The 23,892-nt window shown below is 42.6% G+C and overlaps 1 protein-coding gene across 3 annotated transcripts in view; it reads left to right on the top strand.

Moving 5' to 3' along the window:
- The window catches only part of USP31 (ubiquitin specific peptidase 31), a 98,482-nt gene extending 79,303 nt beyond the window's left edge, over window positions 1-19,179 (top strand). For 2 of the 3 annotated variants that reach the window (XM_082362385.1, XM_082362383.1), the window contains one exon: window positions 451-8,673. In XM_082362385.1, coding sequence (XP_082218511.1) covers window positions 451-2,012 — 1,562 coding nt within the window. In that variant the 3' untranslated portion in view covers window positions 2,013-8,673. Of the gene's footprint in view, window positions 1-450; window positions 8,674-19,076 lie in introns of those variants that run through there. The other variant, XM_082362384.1, reaches the window with a different exon arrangement.
- Window positions 19,180-23,892: the final 4,713 nt, after the last annotated feature.

Genomic DNA, 23,892 nt, shown 5'->3' with positions numbered 1-23,892 from the left:
TTTAAGATTTTATAAAATTCTCATAGTAGCTCTGTAAGGGTCAGCAAACTATAGCCCACAGGCCAAATACGGCCCCTGCCTTTATTTGTGTAAAAAAAAAATGTTTTATTGGAACACAGCCACGCCCATTTGTTTGTGTTGCCTGTGGCTGCTTTCGCACTAGGGTGGCAGAGTTGAGCAGCTGGCCCACAAAGCCTGAAATATTTACTGTCTGGGCCTTTAGAGGAAAAGTCTGCTGACCCCTGATGTCGAGCAAGAAGGTGGTTTGCTGATCCCCAAGTTAGAATGCCCATATTTTATAGGTAAAGGAACTGGGCTCAGAAGAGTTAAAATCACACGACTACTCCTTGACCCCAGACCCCTTCCTTGATTTCCTACCGTCTTAGATGGATATCCTAGTAAGGACATTTTGTAGGTTTAGCTTAACGACACTCTCTTTGCTGCATTCAGGAGGTTTCTCAACTCGACCGTTCGTGAGAAGCGTCCAGCGCCAGAGCTTGTCATCCAGATCTTCTGTCACCAGCCCCTTGGCCGTCAATGAAAATTGCATTAGACCTTCCTGGTCCCTGTCTGCTAAGCTGCAGATGCGCTCCAGTTCCCCTTCCCGCTTCTCAGGGGACTCTCCGATTCACACCTCCGCCTCCACCTTGGAGAAGATCGGGGAAGCGGTGGACGACAAAGTTTCCATCTCTTGCTTTGGTAGCTTGAGGAACCTGTCCAGCAGTTACCAGGACTCAAGCGATGGTCACAGTCGACGGGAGCACAAGGCTGTGGGCCGGGCCCCTCTGGCTGTCATGGAAGGTGTGTTCAAAGACGAATCAGACACCCACAAGTTGAACTCCGGTGTTGTAGACACACAGAGCAAAAGCTCAGCACAAGGGGATCAGTTGCCCCCCATATCTGGTCCATTTGATAACAATAACCAGATTGCTTATGTGGATCAGAGCGATTCTGTAGACAGCTCTCCAGTCAAAGAGGTGAAACCTCCAAGCCACCCAGGCTCCCTCGCAAAGAAATCGGAGAGCACAGCCAGGAGATCCCCCAGCTCCAGGGGCGCTCCTGAGCCAGACAGAAGCTTGCGGAAGGGGAGACCAGTCTTGGCCAGCCAGGAATCATCTCTTTCCAGTACATCCCCTTCTTCTCCTGTTCCTGTAAAAGTTTCTGTAAAGCCCTCCCGCTCCCGAAGCAAAGCCGATTCTTCTTCCAGGGCCAGTGGACGGCATTCCTCCCCTGCCCCCCAAAAGGAGTCCTCCCCCAAATCCCAGGACTCCGTGTCATCTCCCTCGCTCCAGAAGCAGAAGTCAGCTTCTTCCCTCACTGACAGTGCTTCCTCCACATCCACCAAAAAAGCTTCAGGCCCTGCCCTGAGGGGCCCCTTCCCTCCTGGGAAGAGCAGGACTTCAGACAGGAGCTTAAGCAGAGAGGGCTCCAGGCAAAGCCTGGCTTCCGACAGAGCCAGCGTCACCTCCAGCCCCAAACCCAGTTCCCCTCGCGTGAGCCAGGCCAGAGCCGGCGACGGCAGGGGAGATGGAAAGCACGTCCGCAGCTCCTCCATGGCCAGCCTGCGCTCCCCCAGCATGAACATGAAGGCTGGTCTGAAGAGGGACAGCAAGTCGGAGGACAAGGGGCTGTCCTTCTTCAAGTCAGCCTTGAGACAGAAGGAAACCCGGCGGTCGACGGATCTTGGCAAGACAACCTTGCTGTCCAAGAAGGTGGGCGGGAGCTCAGTCAAGTCCGTCTCTAAGAGTGCAGCGGATGACAAGGCAGAGAAAGGCTCCCAGGCGCTAGGCTCCCAGCAGCCAAATGTGAATGCAGTTGGAAAAGAGCAGCTTGCCTCCAAGGACCCTGCTTCTGCTAAACATTCCCTGCTGTCCGCCCGCAAATCCAAGTCTTCCCAGCTAGATTCTGGAGTGCCCTCGTCTCCTGGTTGCAGGCAGTCTGCTGAGAAATCCTCAAAAAAGTTACCTTCTAGCATGCAAACCAATGCACGGCCTTCTCAAAAACCTCAGTGATATTTCTGCAATCCAAGTGTTTTATCTGTAAAGATGTTAATTTATTTAGAACCCCTTCCCTCCCACCAAAGCCCTCTATGCTTTTGTTTTGTATTTTTTGGGTCACGTGCCTGACGTACATGTGTGTGTGTGTGTGTGGTTGTGTGTGTGTGTGTGTGTGTGTAGAATTCAATTGCAAATTGTTAAAAGCATCGCCTTATTCTGCCATTGAACCAAATAACAGCCATAGGCAAAGCATTGATACCAAGTTAACTGGAATAATTGCAGACGATACCCTGGACGGTCCCTTTAGCAATTGTACATATTTCTTTCTAGAGAACTCTAATGACTTTTGTTGGACGCTAGGGATTTGAAACCTGTGAACCAGTTAAGCTGTCATTAGTGTGCTCTGTAGAAGGATGAATTATTTGACTTGGGTTTCATCTGAGCAGAATTTGTCCTCACTGCGTGTGGATTGTCATGTGGCACCAGAAGCTCTAAAAACCGTGACACTAACAGTGAAACAAACCGAGGGAAGACTGTCGCTTTCTGCACTTTGGCCCCATCTGCCAGTCTTTGTAAAGGGCAATATTTTAACACTAATGTTTCTCAGGTATATACTCAGCTAGTCTAGGATGGGTGCACATCAGTGAGAGGATCGAAGAAGAAGGTGGCCTGTGGGTGGCTGTCATTTCTCCTACTGCCACAGATAGAAGTTTTTAGAGGTAGAAATGAAGTCTTTCACCACCTTCATGTCTGCAAAGATGTCTGTACCATGAGCTGTCTTGACCCTTGGGATATGTCCTAAGAGGTGGCAAATTGGATAGCTGGAAAGCCAGTCACTAGTAGTTAATTTTTTTTTTTTCCCTGTAAATTTGCTAGCTAAGGTCATTGGGATTTTGAAATGTAGTAGAGCAGTTAATACCTTTGAAAGATTCCTGGGGAAAACAATGGATTCTAAACTGGATGCATAAATCTGCCATTTTCCTTCTCTGGTGTTGGTTTTTTCCACGTTAGAAGTTGAAAGCTCCATGCTGCACCATGTGTGCTTGCCTTTGTTTCCTCATCTTGTAACATGGAGAGGAAAGAAGTTGCCTAATGCCAGCAGTTAGTGATGGTATGTTAGAACGATGTGTGGCAGTGTTATACGCACACTTCCGGTCCTGCCTGTGAGTCTTAGTTGTGACTGTTTTTCAGGAACTCATTAATTTCTTCTTTGTGCTGAAGATTTAATCTCTTACCCAGAAACTCACAAGCAGGATGGAGCATGTTCCATCTGGCATTGTCAGTGCAAGTTGCATTTCTTGTTTAGGAAAAAAGGGAACCTCACAGAAATCCAAAGATAAGCAAGATTTTATATATATATATATATATATATATAATTTCAGGCTTTTAGGAGGTATTCTGGAATTTTTTGCTTTTTTTTTCTTCTTTTTCACTTTTTTTTTTAAATGTCAAGAGAGTCATAGTTCTGATTCTCTTTGAATAGCATTTGTCACTTTGCCGTGAAATATAGCATGCTAAGTTTATATGCTTTTACATAGTAACTTTTTTTTTTTTTTAATCATGGACTCTTCAGGTTCTTCCTGAACTCTTTGTGCACAGAGCCATTTATAATCTCCCTTTTCAGTCTTGCTCTGTGTGAAGTAACTGGAACACATATTACATGCATAGCTATGAATTCTGCACTGCCCTGGTTTTTTTTTTCTTTCTTTTCTATGAATGCCTCTTGGGAAATGTTTCCAGTAGGTTACTTAACTTTATTTTGCTGCTAATTCGAGCATTAGCAGGTAACTTGCAGGTCTGGAGGCCATTTATGTTGAGGGTAGCTGGAACTTTAGACCCTTGCAAATGCTTAAGACTTACACGTTCAGCCTGTGAGAGTTACGCTCGTGCTCCATGCAATTCACATACTGTGAGCCTGTTGCCCATGGCACTCGACCCTGACTCACCACTTTGCTTGGTGTCCCCGTTTCACCGTACAGACGTCTGGTTTCCCAAAGCAGCCTTACTCTCCCCTGCTGGGCTGTGACTGCCTTCGATCTTGTTGTTGCGTCCAACGGCACATTGACAGCCTGATCCGTGTATAGCCACTTCGAGTTTTCCTGTATCACTTTTATTTCCTAAAAAGATGCACCAAATGTGGGGTTGTCAATATCCGGAATTGAGTGTTTGTCTGACTCTCTTATCTTTCTTTAATAGGTAAATCTCGTTTGAAATCTCCTATCTGAAGCTCTGAAACAGTCTTAGAATCATAGTTTGACTACACAGAGTGTTTTAATAACACTTTTTGGGGGGCTGTAAACAGTTAAGCATTAATTAGAATCTAGTTTAATTTTCACAGTGGTAAGTATTTTTACTCTTTGAGTCCTCCAGGAATAGATTTTCTGTTATGTCTGGTGTCTTTAAAAACACAACAACTCTATGAACTCCATTAAATTTCCATAGGATCTAGAAATAAATTTTCCGTATCTATAAACTGTATGTCTATGGAGTTTAGTTCTTGTTTCAGATTTAAACGGAAAAAAAATCAGGAAGTATTATGGCATTGTTTAGGCATCTTTAGGCTATTATATTTCTGTGCTTGGTAAACAATGAAAACTTCATTCTTAATTATTAGGTTACAACCTTTAAGCCACAGAAAAGGATATTTTGCCCAAAAGTTTGGAGGTGCTCTTTGTGGTGTGAAGTACCCTATGGGAAAATTATTACTTGGTTCAGTTCAGTTCTTTGGTAGAGTTAGTGACTTGGTGTTTTGTTTTTTCTTTTCCCAGTGATGTTTGGTACAGTGAGCTTGTATGTGTTTTGGGGTTAAAAATCACCTGCTGAGGATGGTAGACCTGGGTTCCTGGTTGACAACCAGGTGGGCCTCATGAGAGTAGTCATTTCCTGGTAGGCACAAAATAATCACCAACAGTGGCGTTGCATCTGTAATGTTTGTTTGCTTTTTAAAAACTTTATTCTTGATTTCTTTTCTTGTAAACATCGAGTGCACTGAGTCTGTATCATTCCGTAGGACAGCCCTACACCTTGTCTTTGTAATCCCTTATATAATGTGGAAGCACAAAGAAACTGTTAAGCTCATATCATCTCAAGACCGACTCCCACCTTTTTTGTATTTTCTTATCGTAAAAGCAGCCTAACTGAAAGTAAGTAATGCTCCTCTGGACCAATAGAAATGTGGGAGTATTTGTGGCATGGTAAAATGTTGTTATTGTCTGTGAGGCTGCCCTGACCTCTTCTGTAATCATTCTTTCATCATTCATTCATTCATTCATTTATTCATTCTGCAAACATTCGTTGAGGGCCTGCTTTGCTTGTAAAGGCAAGCTGAGAGCTTCGAGAGTTTGCTGTAGCAGAGGAGCCCTGGGAGCACAGCTGATGAACCAGGGGATGCCAATGATGTCCTAGATGGAGCGACAGTCCTCCCGAGCAGAAAGATCAAGTGGATCCTGGTGATCGGCTGAGCCTTGTGGGCCTCTTGAACAAGTCTGTTCTGTTCTGGAAACCAAAAGTGGCCTTCTTCATCTTTGGAGACATTTTATTGTCACATCCTCTTTTTCAGACTGTGCTGTCTCTACTACTTAGGGATTGGAAATCCATTACGAAGTCACTTTTCATTAGAATTTGGTCATCCGCATTTGTATGAGATGGATGTGGGGATTTTGGAGGGTGGGTGGGGAGAAAAATTGTCATCCCTCTAAAGTACCTGTCATGAAAAAACAGGAGCAGAATGTGAAGGAAACAGGTGGCAGCCTTTAGGAAAAAAGGAACAGAGAAGAGCTGTGAACAAAGCTCATTTTTTTTCAAATAAACATGCTTTAAAAAGTAGATTGACATCTGACGTTAAATTTCATTCTGACAAATTACCGAACAGCTGAAGATACTGTTTCCTGTGTAGGTTATAATAATTATTGGATGCAAAGATAATTAGTGTTTCCGGGTTGGATTTTTGAGATAGTATGCAAACCATAAGCACAGTTTCAATAAAACGTCTTCTGTGAGGCGCGTTGAACTTTGTATTATTTGGAATTGAGAGGAGCAAAACTTGCTGACAAACCAGTGCCTATATCATAAACATAAACACAAAAAATAGCTGTTACTGTACAGGCTGTCTGTCTGCAATTTCACAAAGGGTATGTTGTTGCTAAACCTGACTACATATTTTGGGGGGAAATCCCATGCTTTTATTTAAATGAACACTCAGTCTCATACTGCCTTTTGATCAACCCCCAAAGTGTTTTTGCAGCTGCATTTTGAGCATGACCAATCATTTTTCCCCCAAGTAATGAAAATAATTTTGCATGGCCTCCATCTAACCCAGAAAGCATGCTCTTACTACCTATGCAAGCAACTAATAAAAAAATACAGACTACTTACACTCAACGTAAGTTTAAAAAAAAAAACAACAACACAACTCTTAGATTATGGAGCTCTATTTTTAAATTTGTAATTTTTAAAATGTGGCTTAATCAGTATCAAAGAACATGAATGATTTCTTTGCACTTGCCGATTTTTTTTTTTTTGGGATCATTGGCAAAATTGTATGTAAAATAAGTATTTTGCAAGCAGGAGTAGAAATGGGTATGTTGAACACACACTGGTTTATATACTGTATTTAGCCTGAAGATTTTCCTAAAGTATTTTGTTCTAAAAATAACCTGCCATTTTCTATAGATCTTAATTTTTTATATCTTCTAGGGTTCCATTGTGGTCACAAGGGAAGAATGTGGCTTCTAAAACTGCTAACAATTTTAAAACACTTTTGTAGAGACTTGAGCTGTTCTGGAAAGCTTTGGAGCTTCCCAACCGCTGGTCACAATGAGACTAAGCTGTGGAGTTTACAGTAGCGTTGACAGTGGGGTAGGTTCTAGAGCCCTCTGACATTCGTCTAAGACCCGTGTTTCCCAGTTTGGGGGAGAAGGGAGATCCACAGCAGACTGGGGAGGCTTTTTCAAATCGCCCACGTGTACTCTCCCCAGGATTCTGTCAAGCCTCTTCTGAATGACTCGTCTGAGATTCTGATAGCCAGTGTTCACTAGACTCTTCTAAGGAACTTTTAAAAATGCCTGGGTCCCACTCCCAAGCTTTTGATACACTTAGTATAGGGGCAGGTCCCAGGAATTACCATATTTATATTGAAAGCTCCGAGATGTTTCTGATTTGCAGTCAGAATTGAGAACCACTGTGATACACCCTCCCTTTGCTGAGAACTGTGGCGAGAATCACTGCCGTATGAAGTACTCAGGAGTGACTCAGATTTCTCTGTTGCTTTGGAGAGAACAGAAAAAAGAGATTGAGAGCTACTGATCAACCTCCTGTTTGAAATAAGGGGGGCCTTTCTGATTCGAGGAGCTTGGAGCTTTGTGTGTGCCTCAGCACTGTCCGTCTGGTGGGAGCCGGTGGTCCTTAGTTTGCTGGAGCAGGCAGAGTGCCCCATGGGTTTGCCTCCTTCCCAGAGCCCTTCCCCTGGATGCCACAGCAGGGCCAGACCCTTGCGGGAGTAGGGCGGTCACTCTGAGTTAGAAAATGCTGAAGTAAAGCCTTCAGTGGCTTTGAAAATCCTGTCCCTGATTTTGATAGACCGATTGTCACCTTGTAGTAATTATAGTAGCAAACCCTAGGCTGCCGCCCAATTTCCTATTTAGCTCACTCTACTATCCAGGATGTAGTTTCAGGAATTTTTTTTTTTTTTTTTAGTTTAAAAATGAATGTGAAGCATTTTATTTGGGGTCTTTTTTTCGGGTAACCCTTGGTATTTTTTCATGTAATTAAAAAATCAAATAATATTCATCCAAAAATTTGGCAGTACATGTTACCTGTGGAGGCAAATGAAATTTAGTTTTAATCTGTGGTGAGCTGAATGCACTACAACATCTTCAAAATAAGCTGCTGTGCTTCTCAGGTGGTTTCTTCCTGTTGAGCATGATGCTGCCTACAAAAAAAAGAATTTACCTGGTGTTTTCAACATTTCAAGGAATAATATATAAGTAAAAATCCAAGTTGGAAATGCTCCTTTAGAAGGGCCGCCCGGAGCAGTGATACCTGTTGTAATGGTGAAAACGCAATATGAAATTTCCTAGGTGCTATTCTCAACGGTGAGGTGTCATTATACCAAATGGGGAAGGCAGTGTTTCTGCAGCTGAAGTTCTCTTTGTAGGCCTTTTAAATATGCATTTATGTTCCCTATAGTTTTGCTCACCAACTGTGCCTCTCACCACTGGTTAAAATTGAATTCAAGCCCCATTACAAAAATAGTTTCTTGATTGAACTCTTAAGTTTTTACACTGGAATTTCTATAGTTGTCTTAAAAGCTGCATGTCATATCACTGTGTACAAAATGCTTTGGTGGTGTTCATGCACCATTCATAGTGATCTGTGTATAATTTTCTTCTTTAGTTGTACAGTAATATGGAAGGCAGGATGTCTTTCCTTGAGGCTGGAAACAAAGTGTATCATACATTTTAAATTATTTTAGAACAAGTGCATGAGATGTGTCACTGACTTCTGTTATTTATTTGTATGTTTTATTATTCAAAGTGTACGCACTTTTAAGAAGCAGAATTTATATTTTTATGTTTAAAACGTTTTATTTCTGGAACAGCAGTTGATTATATAGTATACAGTTGGAATTAAGAGAAAAGTGGAAAATGTAACAAAATATAATAAATTTATTACATGATGCCCTCTTCAAGCCATATTCCTCTTTCTCCCCCTTGCCAACCTCTGTATTTTTGGTGTTAATTAACCTTGGAAATTAAGCAGATACTTGTACTACACTGATGGATACAAAATGCTTTAAAATTGTAGTGTTAAGTGAAAAGTTACAGAAGGATACATACAGATACTCTATAAGTAAAATTTTAAAGCAAAAAAATCACATCCGTGCTTATTTAATTTTCACAACCAAGGATTAATATAGCCATTTCCTCCAAGATGCAGTTTGTCCTGGGCCATGGAACTGGACAAGAACTCACATTCTAACTCAATTCCAGTGGGCTTTGTATTATTTACCTCTTCTACCAAACTTTTATGATGGGAGGAAATAACAGTATAAAAGGAACCATTCTTTTCTGGGCCCTCTGTTGCCCCTGATATCTTCGTTTTCAACCATCCTGTTCTGATAAAAATTTCCAGGTGGCAAAAATTTACCACCTCTCAGGACGAGACTCCTATTGAGGATGTCACATCACTTGTGACCACTTGGGGGCACTAGAGGTCACCATTATCAAAGGTATTTTAGAAGTCCAGCCTCCAAGTTCTTAGCCTCTGTGGAAATGCTTATTCAATACGAGTTGAGGAGCATTAAAAGTGAGCAAGGGTTTCAGTTTTGATAAGCCTCCCTGGCGCTGGCAGGCTCTCCTTCTGTACCTTTCCTTTGTTCAGGAAGATTTCATAGAGGCCCACAGTGTACAGATCCAGTTCCCAAGACATAGGGACGCAGGGTCAGATTCCTTCGGAGAGCGGGGAAGGGAAGGGAAGGCACAGGGTGGAGGATGGCGCAGTGTGGCCCAAGGATGGTCAGCGCCGGCCTCAGGGTTCCAAATCCATAAAAGGTTATGTTGGGGAAGGTGCCCCTTTAACTGTCTTATTCAGAATTAAAGCCCAAGTTTCTTCGTTTAGCAACGCCTCCTGTCTGGAGATAGGACCATACTCCGAGGGGCTTGCTGTCTAGTTGGGTCAGGTTGGTTGGTAGATAATGAAGATTTCAGCGTGTGCTGCCGTGCCTTTCACTCACTGTTCCTCCCTCTAGGCATCTCCCACCCCACCGGCAGCCACTTCCAGCTGTTCTACTCAGAAACCTTGTCTCTGAGATGCCCTGTGGCTCATTCCCTTATCTCCTATGTCTTTGCTCAGATGTCAGCATCTCAGGCCTCCCCTGGCCACCTTTTAAAACACTGCAGCCAGCTTCACATTCTCTCCCTCCTCCTTACTTTATTTTCTTCATATCACTTAGTACCAACAACCACAGTATCTATACAATATATATGCAATGTATACTACATACCTGTGGTATATATGCTCACAGGAGGGCAGGGCTGTTTGTTCAGCTTGCTGCTCTTTTCCCACCACCTAGGAGAGTGCCAGGCCCACGATAGTTACTAAGTAAATATTTACTAACTGGATTAATGGATTTGCTTGGGTAATCCACTTAGCCTTTCTGCCTTCCTATCTAGAAGATGAAGAATGATGGTACTTGCATCATGGAGTTGTGAGCGTTAAATGGGAACGATGCCTGTAAAGCATTCAGCACAGTGTGTGGCGCAGAGAAAGGGCTTAGGGGAGGGGGAGGGGGGGCTGACCCTGACCTTCCTGGGAGCTCTACAGAGGAGGGGACATTGGAGCATGACTCATACATTCCAGGCTGGGGAAACTGCTTGTACTTTCTGGAAACCCCAGGAGTCCAATCTTCCTGGAATGTAGGGCAGGAAGGCAGGACGTAGTGGATGAAGGGAGAGGGAGGTTGGCAGAGGCTTCATCTAGCAGGACCTTTTTTGACCTTACACATTTGTCCTGAAGTAAATGAGAATCCAGGAAGAGATTTTAATTTGGGAGAGAGATGAGATCCAGTTTGTGACGTAGCATGGTCACCATGGCAACGATGTGGCACCAGCGAGCCCTGGTTAGGAACTTGTTGCAGGAATCTGGGTAGAGCCCGGTGGAAGGGCTGACCTAAAGCAGTGTTAGGTGGACAGAGACCCCGAGGACAGGCTGCTAGGTTCGAATCCTGGTACCATGACTTCCTAGCTGGACAACCTTGGACAGGTTACTTAACTTCCCTGTGCCTCAAATTCTTCACCTGTTCCGTGTGTCTAATTGTATCTATATGATCATTGGGAGGCTTAATTGGGGTGCTTGGTTTATTTATATTTTATATAATCACTAATGTATTTAGTTTCATCTATAATACTATCTCACTGTTTCTTTAATATTTATCCCACCTGTTTTATATTTTTTTCTCTTTCTTTTAGATCAATCGTTTTTTAAATTCCAGTTTTACACCTCTGTTTGTTATTCATTCTTTTGCTCTTCTTTCAGTGGTTATCCTTGTGATTTCAACATGCATTCTTGATTTATAGGAGTCTAGGAAAAACTAGTGATTTTTACCCCTTCAGAGTCTTAGAACACTTCAATTCCATTTTACCCTTTCTGCCATTTGCTATTTGTTGTGTATTCGAATTCTATGTGTATTTAACATACATATACAGTCGGCCCTCCCTACCTGCAGGTTCCGTATCACAGTTGGTTGAATCCACGTATGCAGAACCCATGGATATGGAGGGCCGACTGTACTATGCCATCCTTGGACTTGAGCATCCTTGGATTTTGGTATTCACGGGGTGCGGGGAGTCCTGGAACCAATCTCCCATGATACTGAGGGATGACTGTATATATAATTCATGTAACTAACATTATTATTATTAATGTTAGATGTCATAACTAACATTATTATTATTAATGTTAGAAGTCAATATTCACATGGATTTACCAAGATATTTACTTTCCATTGCTCTGCATTCCTTCCTGCATTTCAGTATTTCTTCTGTGATCATTTTCCTTCTTCCTGAAGAATTCCCTTTAGTGTTTCTTTTTCAAGCCTGTGCTAATGATGCATTCTCTTAGTTTTTATGTGATTGGAAATGTCTTTATTTTGCCTTTGAAGGGTATTTTCACTGGGAATAGAATTCTAGGTTGCAAGTTATTTTCTTTCATTTTCATTCCATGGTCTTTTGCTTTTTATTATATCTGTTGATAAGTCAGTTCCTTTGAAGGTATTTTATTATTTTTTTCTAAATGCTTTGAAGATGCCTCTCTTTGGTTTTCATCAGTTTCATTATGATGGGCCTAGTGTGGGGTTATTGTTTTGTTTGTTTCTATCCTGCACTTCATGAATCAGACTTGGGAAAGTTTTCAGCCATTAACTCTTTAAATATTGCTTCTGATCCATTTTCCCATCCCCTTCTAGGGCTCAGTAAATGGCATCACCATCCACTCTAGTCACTCAGTCCAGAAGCCAGGGATCCATCCTTGACTCTGCTTTTCCTCTCAGCCCCCATCCTTACATCTAATCCATTTGCAAGCCCTGTCCACGCCTACTTCCACAATTAATGTCCTGCCCACTTTTCTTTCTTTCCACTGATGACACCCGAGTCGAGTCCAAGGCACTGTAGTATCTTGACTGGGCTTCTGCATCAGCCTCTTAAATAAATCTGCCCACTTCTCCAACCCCATCTTATGTCGCTGTCCTTCACTGCAGGCACAGAAGCCACCTGAGTATCTTGACCACAGGGCCTTGCTCTTGCTGTTTCCTCTGCCTGGAATGCTCTTCCCCTGAATGTTCATGTGGCAAGTCCTTTCTCATCTCAAATGGAACCCCAGGACGTCCTCTCTGGACCCCCGTATCCAGAGTCGTTGTTGCCCGGCTCTGCAGTCATTCTTTTTTTTTTTTTTTTTAACATCTTTATTGGAGTATAATTGCTTTACAATGGTGTGTTAGTTTCTGCTTTATAACAAAGTGAATCAGCTCTACGTATACATATATCCCCATATCCCCTCCCTCTTGCGTCTCCCTCCCACCCTCCCTATCCCACCCCTCTAGGTGGTCACGAAGCACTGAGCTGATCTCCCTGTGCTATGCAGCTGCTTCCCACTAGCTATCTATTTTACATTTGGTAATGTACATATGTCCATGCCACTCTCTCACTTTGTCCCGGCTTACCCTTCCCCCTCCCCGTGTCCTCAAGTCCATTCTCTACGCCTGCATCTTTTTTTTTTTTCAAAGATTTTTTTTTTTGGCTGCGTTGGGTCCTCGTTGCTGTGGGTGGGTTTTCTCCAGTTGCAGTGATCAGGGGCTACTTCTCGTTGCGGTGCGTGGGCTTCTCATTGCAGTGGCCTCCCCCGTTGCAGAGCACGGGCTCTAGGCACACGGGCTTCAGTAGTTGTGGCACGCAGGCTTCAGTAGTTGTGGTTTGCGGGCTCTAGAGTGCAGGCCCAGTAGTTGTGGCACACGGGCTTAGGTGCTGTGCGACATGTGGGATCTTCCTGGACCCGGGCTCGAACCCGTGTCCCCTGCACTGGCAGGCGGACTCTTAAACCACTGCGCCACCAGGGAAGCCCTCTACGTCTGCATCTTTATTCCTGTCCTGCCCCTAGGTTCTTCAGAACCATTTTTTTTTTATATTCCATATATATGTGTTAACACACGGTATTTGTTTTTCTCTTTCTGACTTACTTCACTCTGTATGACAGTTTTTAGGTCCATCCACCTCACTACAAATAACTCAATTTTGTTTCTTTTTATGGCTGAGTAATATTCCATTGTATATATGTGCCACATCTTCTTTATCCATTCATCTGTTGATGGACACTTAGGTTGCTTCCATGTCCTGGGTATTGTAAATAGAGCTCTGCAGTCATTCTTTATTTCATTTCCCTGTTGTATTTTCATAACACTCCTCGGTCTCTGAAATTCTTTTTTAACTTTTATTGGAGTATAGTTGACTTACAATGTTGTGTTCGTTTCAGGTGTACAGCAAAGTGATTCAGTTATACATGTACATATATCCGCTCTTTTTTAGATTCTTTTCCCATATAGGCCATTACAGAGTGTTGAGTGGAATTCCCTGTGCTATATAGTAGGTCCTTATTAGTTATCTATTTTATATATAGTAGTGTGTATGTGTCAATCCCCATCTCCCAATTTATCCCTCCCCCTCCTTACCCCCCAAAAAGAACGAAATAATGTCACTTGCAGCAACAGGGATGGACCTAGATATTGTCATACTGAGTGAAGTAAGTCAGAGAAAGATAAATATCATCGGATATTGCTTATATGTGGAATCTAAAAAAATGGTACAAATGAACTTATTCACAAAACAGAAATAGTCACAGATATAGAAAACAAACCTATGAAACTCTTATTTATTTATTCACTAGCACCAGTTTATCATGAGTCTGCCCCACCAAAACATAGTTACCATGAGATCAGAGTCTTTGTCTGTCTTTGCTCTGTTACTTATGTCATTTTGGGTGTTCTCAGCTCTAAGGAACAAAATGTCCAAACAAAGTAGACTCCACTATTTCAGTGTTATACATATGTATACTGAGGTGCAGAGAGAGAAAATAACTTACCTAAAAATCACACCAGTCATTAGTGGTACATCTTGCATATGAACCTAGGCCTGCTACTTCAAAACTTGTGTTTTTTTACATTATTACTCCAATACCCTACACTATATTAAATAAGGGAATTTAATAATTAACATGTTCAACTGCATTTAATAATGCAGTTACTAGAAGGGGAATCCTTCTACACTGTATAAAGTCCTCTTTTGTGTGTAATCTCAGAGTAATTTTTTACTACAGCAAATTCAGGAAGTAAGGAAATTGCTACTTGTTGGAAACAGAATTTAGGAGTGTCCTTGGCTTAATTTTTTGAAACTTAAAAAAATAATTTTATACTTATAGAAAAGTTACAAAAATAGTTCAGAGGATTACCATGTCCTCTGCTCAGCTTCCCCTAATGTCAGCATACTGCAGGACCATAATGCTTATTAAAACTCAAAATTAACATTGGTATAATACTATTAACTAAACTACAGACTTTATCTGGATTTTACCAGTTTGTCCACTAATGTCTTTTTTTCTGTTCCAGAAACCAACCCCAGATCCCATGTTGCATTTAAGTGACATGTCTCCTTAGGTCCTCCAAATTGACAGCCCTCACTCTTTTATGAACTTGACAATTTTGAAGAGTATGAGCCAGTTATTATATAGAATGTGTCTCAGTTTGGATTTAGTTCATGCTTTGTCATGGTTAGATTGAGGTTTTGCATTTTTTGGCAAGAATATCCCAAAAGCAGTGCATCAGAGGGAGAATGTGACATTGATATGTCTTATTACTGGTGATGTTAAAACCTTGGCCATTTGGTTAAGGTGGCGTCGTCTGGGTTTCTCCACTGTAAAGTTACTATTTTTCCCTATGAACTTAATAAATGTCTTGGGGAGGTGATGTTAAATCATGCAAATATTCTGTCTCTCCTCCTTTGGCCAACTAATTTTAGCATCCAGTAGTGGATCTGGCCTGCAACAATTTTTGTATTACTGGGGTATTCCAGTGGTGAAAGAAAGACATCTTAAAAACCTCACTTAACAGGAAGTCCAGAAACAGGGCAGGTGCAGGGTTCTCGGTGCCTCAACAGAGTCAGCCAGGACCGAGGCTCTTCCCTCTGCCGTTCTCAGCAGGTTAGCATGTGTCCTCAGATTTGGCCTTCAGTGACGACATCCAGTTGAAAAAGACGGGGCCTTTCTCTGCCCAGGTGGGGAATGTTTCTCAGATCTACCCCCCTGCTCTCTGAAAACCTCCCCTCAGGTCCCGTTGACCAGGAGCTTGGTTACCTGCCTGTGACCAGGTTGCAAGGAAAGCAAAGGAAGGGAGTAACTGGCATTTCCAGCCAGTGTTGGGGCTGGAAGGATGGGCTCCGGCAGAGAAGAAACCTGGGGGGATGAGTACTGGGGAGATAGCCCCACGCCTGCCACATTGCGTCGTCCCCAGCACCCAAGGCAGCGCCCTACACCTGCAGGTGCTCAGTTAATCTCTGTGGAGCCAATGAGTTCTTGGTCTCTTGCCTGGAGACATAATCTGCCATTACCTGGAAGCATTAGAGCTCTGAACTGTGGCCTCAGACAGAGAGAGTGACATGGGGAGCAGATCAGGGGAAAGGTGAGGTCAGCGTGGCAAGGATGGCAGAATGGCAAGGGGGCCCCCAGTGGGAGTCCCCACTCACGACACCTTAGCTTCCTCATGCTTTGGTCTCCAGCAGGGTGATGCACCTCCGGCCCCGCAGTTCCCTCTACCAAAGCCTGGGGAGAAACTACAGAGGCGTTTGTGCAGGAAGGCAGAGAAATCTGTCTGCCAGACCCAACGGCCTCTACCAAGAAGGTTCTCCAGAGGAAGAAGGGAGCCAGAGGGAGATCCCTGCTCTGTACACAAAGGAGTCTGGCTCTGGGAGCCTCGGACACAGCCTGGTAGCTTGTTTGGTAAATAGTGACATTGTTATAAATATTTAATAAGTCAAGGGACTGCAGCACATGAAAAATTGATGAGATCCCTGTGTGGGAAGTGCAGGCTTTCTCTCCACGTCTGCTCTGCGGGAGACACTTAGAGGCTGACGTCTGTTCGTGCTGACACCTGTATTTGTGGTGGGGCTGATGAATGGCCAGAGAAATATTCTCCATGTTTAGGAAGCATCAATCCATCAAGCTGGAGTTTAGGCTGAGGGAAGAATTCACAGCCATTAATATTCTCTTGTTTATTAAGCAGCGCGGGTTTTGTGAGACAGCGAGCCTCGTGTCAGTCCTGGGAGCAGCGCCTCCAGAAAGGGCACAGTGGCTCCTTGATGAATGACTTTAATAAGAAGCAGCTTAGAAGTACCTTCCAGTAAGAAACTAATAACAATAATTAGATGTTCCTTAATCATTTATTTATTTTATAATTTATGCCCTGCCTGCTTCTGGAAAAAGAATGGGAGTGGCTTGCAATTAAAACACATCTACCCAGGATGGTTCAAATGAAGATAAACATGAGATCAGAAATCGCACTGAGGGAGTGAATTTTTCTTAATCAACTTTCCTGCTACCCACTGAGAATATCGTATTCCCTCTCCTCGCCAGTCACCTTTGGCTCCTCGGCGCCACGGGGTGTGGCAGATGTAAAGCGGCGGCTGCAGGTGTCACAGGACAGGTGGGTGAGGCGGGGGCAGGATGTGTGACCTGTGGTCTCAGCATCTCAGCCCTGGGCTTCCAGCCACATTTGGATTTCGTTATGTCGTCGCTCCAAACAAATCTGTGTGTCTGCGGCAGGGTGGCATGAAAAATTAATGCCCCTGTGTCAGAGCTTGTCAGAGTGACAGTGCAGAAAGGGAATAGCAGGGGTGACACGTGTGGTGCTTTCTACTTAACAACCACTCTTGTGTTCCCTGACTGCCGCCTCCCAAGCCTGTGTGTCTGGGCTAATGGGGCTTCAGCAGCCAGACCCTCCCTTCAGGCTGAGGGCAGAGAGCCTGCCTCTGCGCAGTAGCTCAGACCGTGTGTCTGGAGCGTACTGACCCTCCTCCCCACCCCAGTGGGAGCGGGAGAAGGGGCTGTGGTCAGAGCTGGGTGACCAGATGACCAGTCTTGGCTGAACCATCCTGGGCTTAGAGAATGAGGAGGAAGGCAGCCCCCCAGAGGGTTGTCAGAGAGCAGGCTGGGGCAGAGATGTTCCAGAGATGCTGCAGGGTGGGAGAACCTGGGGAACAGGCGGGCGAGGGGGCAAGGAGAGGAAGAGGGGAAGGCTTAAGGTTCTGTTGCTGCAGAACCTCCACAAGCGGTGGAGTGGAAGTTTCCCCGCACATTTAAATACTCAACAAAGGTTTGTTCACTCTGAATCTCAAGTTGGCTTCTTTCTGACCTGTGGTCATAAGGGTGGGAGTTGCCACCTCCTTCCTGCAGCAGGGTTGGTCTAATGTAGCAGTTTAATATCATGGATTCTGGAGCCAGACCACCTGGGTTCAAATCTCAGCTTTTCCACTTCCTAACTTTCTGGCCTTAGGCAAATTGTTTAGCATTTTTATGCCTCAATGTCACATATGTAAAGTACTTAGAAAAATGTCTGGTGCTTGGTGTTAATTGGATTAACGATTGGATTTCCCTGATCTTCTTCCAGGGGGGTGGATGAGGAAAGGCCTTGGAGCTCAGTGACCTAGGCTTGGGCCATGTTGAAAGGTCGTGTGGCTGGAGCTTTGGGGAGGGAGTTAGGAGCTTGTTGACCTGCTGAATGGCCACGGGAAAATATACATCCTCTTCTGTCTACCTGAGCCACTGAAAAAAAAAAATCCCCCTTGGCTCCCTTATCCCCCTAGGATGAGCCTAAATGTGACGTTAGGTTTGTAAGATGAACCACCCTCATCCAAGCCAGGGCTGAGCAAGGCACTCTCTTCTTTTGGGGGGGGGCGGTATACCATAATTTTAATTTTTTTTAAACATCTTTATTGAAGTATAATTGCTTTACAATGTTGTGTTAGTTTCTGCTGTATAACAAAGTGAATCAGCTATATGTATACATATATCCCCATATCCCCTCCCTCTTGTGTCTCCCTCCCACCCTCCCTATCCCACCCCTCTAGGTGGTCACAAAGCACCAAGCTGATCTCCCTGTGCTATGCAGCTGCTTCCCACTAGCTATCTATTTTACATTTGGTAGTGTATATATGTCAATGCCACTCTCTCACTTCATCCCAGCTTACCCTTCCCCCTCCCCGTGTCCTCAAGTCCATTCTCTATGTCTGCGTCTTTATTCCTGTCCTGCCCCTAGGTTCATCAGAACCTTTAAAAAAATTTTTTTTTAGATTCCATAAATATGTGTTAGCATATGGTATTTGTTTTTCTCTTTCTGACTTACTTCACTCTGTATGACAGACTCTAGGTCCATCCACCTCACTACAAATAACTCAATTTCGTTTCTTTTTATGGCTGAGTAATATTCCATTGTATATAGGAAGGCTCTCCTTTTTTTTTTTTTTAATCTACTCTTTTTTAAAAAAATTTTATTTATTTATTTATGGCTGTGTTGGGTCTTCGTTTCTGTGCGAGGGCTTTCTCTAGTTGCTGCAAGTGGGGGCCACTCTTCATCACGGTGTGCGGGCCTCTCAGTATCGCGGCCTCTCTTGTTGCAGAGCACAGGCTCCAGACGCGCAGGCTCAGTAATTGTGGCTCACGGGCCTAGTTGCTCTGCGGCATGTGGTATCTTCCCAGACCAGGGCTCGAAGCCATGTCCCCTGCATTGGCAGGCAGATTCTCAACCACTGCGCCACCAGGGAAGCCCTCTCTCTTCTTAAGAAATAAAAAGGAAGAAAGCTTTCCTGCTCTTTGTGGAAATTTAGGATTATTCCTAAATGTTAAGGCAGTGGATCTCTTCCCTCATTGCACATAAGAATCCCCCGGGGAGTTTTAAAATTTGTCTGAAGTCTAGAACCCTCACCTAATATTCTGATCTGATGGGTCTAAGGTGAGGCCTGGATGACAGGGTATTTTTGTGGTTCCCAGATGCAGTACATTCCTTGTTAACCAGGGGAGGACATGATGAAGGAGTCGGGAGCATCTGCAGGAGTGATGATGACAGATCGGGAAGCTGCGTGCACCTCAGGTATAAAGGCTACAACATGATTTTGCATGGGACACAGATGATAAATGTGGCAAAAATTGTGAAGTTGGCTCTAAAATGGCTGGCGTTCAGAAAAACTCTGGGGTAGATCATTCACTACGGTTTGGGGCTGGGGGGGCCATCCGGTTTCCTGCTCTGGCCCATGAAATTCTGTTGACACTTAAGCAAGTGCTAAGAGGCGTTGAGAAGTGAATTTATTTCTCTGGGTTGATGACCTTGTTCTCTGCAGTAGACACTGATAACTGTCCTGCATTATCACGTCTTCTCTATGCTGCCAGAGGCTGCATTTCCCAGCCTCCTAAGGGTAGGTATGGCCATGTGACTAATTTCTGGCTGGGAGAGTGTAAGAGGAAGTGGTATGTACAATGTCCAGATCACATCTTTTAAAAGGATGCAGGTTTCCCTCCACTTCCTGTCTTTCCCCCTTCTTGCTGGCCAGAAAATGATAACACCTGGAGCAGAAATGGAAGCCACGTGTCAGGAGGGCAGTGCAATCCGGCAGCTCTGGACTATTGTGTGAGAGAAAATAAAAGCCTTTTATTTTATTTAAGGTATCGCATTGTTAGGCCTTTGTTTCAACAGCATAGCCTGTACCCTAAATAATATATGCTTCCTTTGGCACTAACTTTGGCACACTCAGAATTCTAGGATGAGGGGAATAACTATATAAATGTATAAATAAAATAAGGGAAGAAGGATTTTCACAGCCTGAAGATGGTCATATGCCATAAACAGAGGGGTATGTTTATCTCAACTTTCTGCAAATGAGGCCAATTAGATAAACAGACATTCTAATGTAGAATTTCCTTCTCCTTTGGCCTCACAATTCATCAACGTGAGGAATTATTAATGAAGCTCCCTCAGCTACTGACATTGAACTATCTTCACCTCATTTCCGAGAAAACTCTCTAAACACATGAAGAAATTCATCAGAGCAAGTCTCTGAGGACTCAAAACAAGTGACATGTTGCGAAGCCATATTACTGCAGTGAGACTTGGGAGGATATGGCAATGATACAAGTAAAAGCAGGATACAATGAAAAGGTATTAGAGAAGCAAAAGGAATTTTTGGAGCTACAAAGCATGATTGAAAAAAATGGAGTAGCACAATCAAATAAATTAATTAAAAGGCTTTATTAAGAAACTCCTCTAGAACTTGGTTAAAAAAGACAAAGAAACAAAAATCCTGAACGACAAAATACGATGTCAAACTAGATCAAATGATTCGATATTTATGTAAAAGAAATTCCAGAAATACAAAGTGAAGTAGATGGAGGAGAAGAAATAATTGAAGAAAAGAAGAAAATTTACTTGACCTGAATATTTAAATCTTTATGTCAAAAGGGTTTCCTGATTTATCCTCAGGATTAACTGGAAAAAAGAGCCTGCACATGGATATATTTTGTGGATTTTTATAAATTCTAGGTATAAAAAAATATTAAGGTCAGTTAGGTAGGTTAAAATGTGATGATTAAAAAGGACAGGAGGGCTTCCCTGGTGGCACAGTGGTTAAGAATCTGCCTGCCAGTGCAAGGGACATGGGTTAGAGCCCTGGTCCGGGAGGATCCCGCATGCCGCAGAGCAACTAAGCCCGTGGGCCACAACTGCTGAAGCCTGCACTCTAGAGCCCATGCTCCACAACAAAGAGAAGCCACTGCAGTGAGGGGCCCGCACGCCACAGAGAGGAGTGGCCTCTGCTCACTGCAACTAAAAAAGAAAGCCTGCACACAGCAATGAGGACCCAACACAGCCCAAAATACAATAAATAAAAAAAAAAAAAGGGCAGAAAAAAAATGATGCATCAGATTGTTCCCCTGCAAAAGTGAGTATTAGAAGGCAGTGGCAAAAATGTTTACAGAGTTCTGAGAAAAAATGATTGTGACCCCATAATTCTATACCTTTTCAAACTATTGTTTTTGCATAAGAATAAAAGACAAATATTTTTAGGTGTTCAAAAACTCAGAAAAGATACCATCAACATATAGCCATAAGAAATTTACTGGAAACAGCTCTCCAGCAAAATGGAAAAATTCAAAATAAGGTACTGAACAAAAGGAAGACTTGGTATTCAAAAAACAGTGGTTCCAACTATATACATAATAACATTAAATGTGAATGAATTAAACAATCTAATCAAAAGGTAGAGATTGTCAGACTGGATTTAAAAACAAGATCTAACTATTTGCTATTTACAGAAGATACACTTTAGACTCAAAGATAGAAGTAGTTTGGAAGTAAAAAGATGTAAAAGAAATAGCATGCAACTAACAACCATAAGAAAGCTGAATGGTTATACTAATACCAGACAAAATAGACTTTCAAACAAAAAACAGATAAGAGAGGGGCATTTTGTAATGATAAAAGGACTGATACATCAAGAAGATATGACAATTATATATATTCACCTAACAACAGTGCCCCCAAAATACATAAAAGAGAAATAGACAAAATTGAGGGAAAAATAGATAATTCAACAGTAATAGTTGGAGACTTTAATAACCCATTTTCAATGATGGATAGAACTAAGCAGAAGATCAGCAAGGAGACTTCAACACTATAAATGAAATAGACTTAACAAACACCTATAGAACACTCTACCCAGCACCAGCAGAATACTCATTCTTCTCAAGTTCACACATGGGACATTCTCCAAGATAGGTCATATGATATGCCACAGAACAAGCCACAATAAATTTAATAGGCTTGAAATCATACAAAGAATGTTCTCTGACTACAATGGAGTAAAAACAACAGAAAGAAATTTGGAGAATTCACAAATCTGTGGAAATTAAACAACACACTCCTAAACAGCCAATGGGTAAAAGAAAAAATCACAGGGAGTTAGAAAATACTTTGAAATGAATTAAAAGGGAGATACAACATACGAAAACTTATGGGAAGCAGCTAAAACAGTGAAAAATATATAGCTGTAAACACATACATTAAAAAAAAAAGAGAGAGAGAAATATCTCAAATCAATAACGTGACCTTCCACGCTAAGAAATGGGAAAAAGATGGAATTTCCCTGGCTGTCCTGTGGTTAAGTCTTTGCCCTTCCAATGGAGGGGGCGTGAGTTTGATCCCTGGTCAGGGAGCTAAAATCCCACATGCTGTGCAGCCAAAAAACAACAAAAACAAAAAACAAAATGGGGAAAAGAACAAACTAAGCCCAAAGCAAGCAGAAGGAAACAATAAAGTTTAGAGTAGAAATTAATAAAATAGAGCATAGAAAAATAGGGAAAAATCAACAAAACAAAAAGTTGGTGCTTTCAATAGGTCAATAAAATTGACAAATCTTTAGTTAAGAAAAGATCAAGAAAAAAGGAGACTCAAATTACTAAAATCAAGAATGAAAAAGAGGACATTTGTGATTTATAATAAGAAATATGTATTTGGTCATCATCAGGTTCTTGGCACAGAGTTCCTAAAACCTTTGGAATTTCCTAAGTGATAAGAGTGATAAAGATGAAAGGAGTGTCTTTTCTTAGTCCTAACACTCCCCTTTCAATCACACCTGAGTTTATGTTGATGAGGTGACTTTGGGAAAGCTCTTAAGGGTTGGGGGAGAGGGGAATTGGTTGCCAGGGGAACCAACGACCTGATTAGAGGGTTGAAACTTTCAGTTCCACCCCCAACTTCCAGGGAGGAAGGGGGACAGGCTGGAGGTTGAGTTAATCACCAATGGCCAATGATTTAATCAATCACGCCTGCATAAAAATCCTTAAAGTACAGAGTTTGGAGAGCTTTCCAGTTGGTGAACACAGAGGTTCTGGGAGGGTGGCTTGCTTGGAGAGGGCATGGAAGCTCCTTGCCCCTTCCCACATAGCTTGCCATATGCATCTCTTCCATATGGCTGTCCTGAGTTGTATCCTTTAATAATAAACTGGTAATCTAGTAAATAAACTGTTTCCTGAGTTCTATGAGCCATTCTAGCAAATTATCAGACCAGAAGAGGAGGTCATGGGAACCTATGATTTATAGCCAGTCGGCCAGAAGCACAGGTAACAACCTGGACTTGCAGTTGGTATTTGAAGTGGGGGCGTGTGTGCAGTCTTGTGGGACTGAGTCCTTTGCCTGTGAGGTCTGTGCTAACCCCAGTAGACAGTGTCAGAGCTATTGAATTGTAGGGCATCTAGTTGGTGTCTGCAGAAAATTGGAGAATTGCTTGGTGTGGGGAAAACCCTCTCACATTTGGTGTCAGCCATGAAATACTGAGAATAGTAGTAGAGATCTGAGAGAAGAAGCAGTTTTTTTTTCTCCTTACAACATAACTATTGACCTCACAGAAATAAAAAGGATTATAAGAGAATACTATGAACACTGTAGCCAACAAATTAGATGACTTAGACAAAATGGACAAATTCTTAGGAAGATGTAAACTACCAAAACTGACTCAGGAAGTAGTAGAACATCTGAATAGACTTTTAACAAGTAAAGACATTGAGTTAGTAAAACAAAACAAAATTACCCACCAAGAAAAGCCTAGGCCCAGAAGTTTTCATTGGTGAATTCTACCAAATATTTAAAGAAGAATTGATACTAAACTCTTCCAAAAAACTGAAGAAAAGGGAACACTTTGCAACTCATTCTATGAAACTAGTATTACCCTGATACCCAAACAAGATAAGGACTTCACAAGAAAAGGAAAGTACAGACCAATATCTCATGAATATGAATGCAAAAAGCCTCAACAAAAAC

Source organism: Balaenoptera borealis (assembly GCF_965194805.1).
Source record: "Balaenoptera borealis genome assembly, chromosome: 16".
NCBI lineage: Eukaryota > Metazoa > Chordata > Mammalia > Artiodactyla > Balaenopteridae > Balaenoptera > Balaenoptera borealis.
Note: the sequence above shows the minus strand (reverse complement) of the source record. Positions and strands in the feature narration are given on the sequence as shown.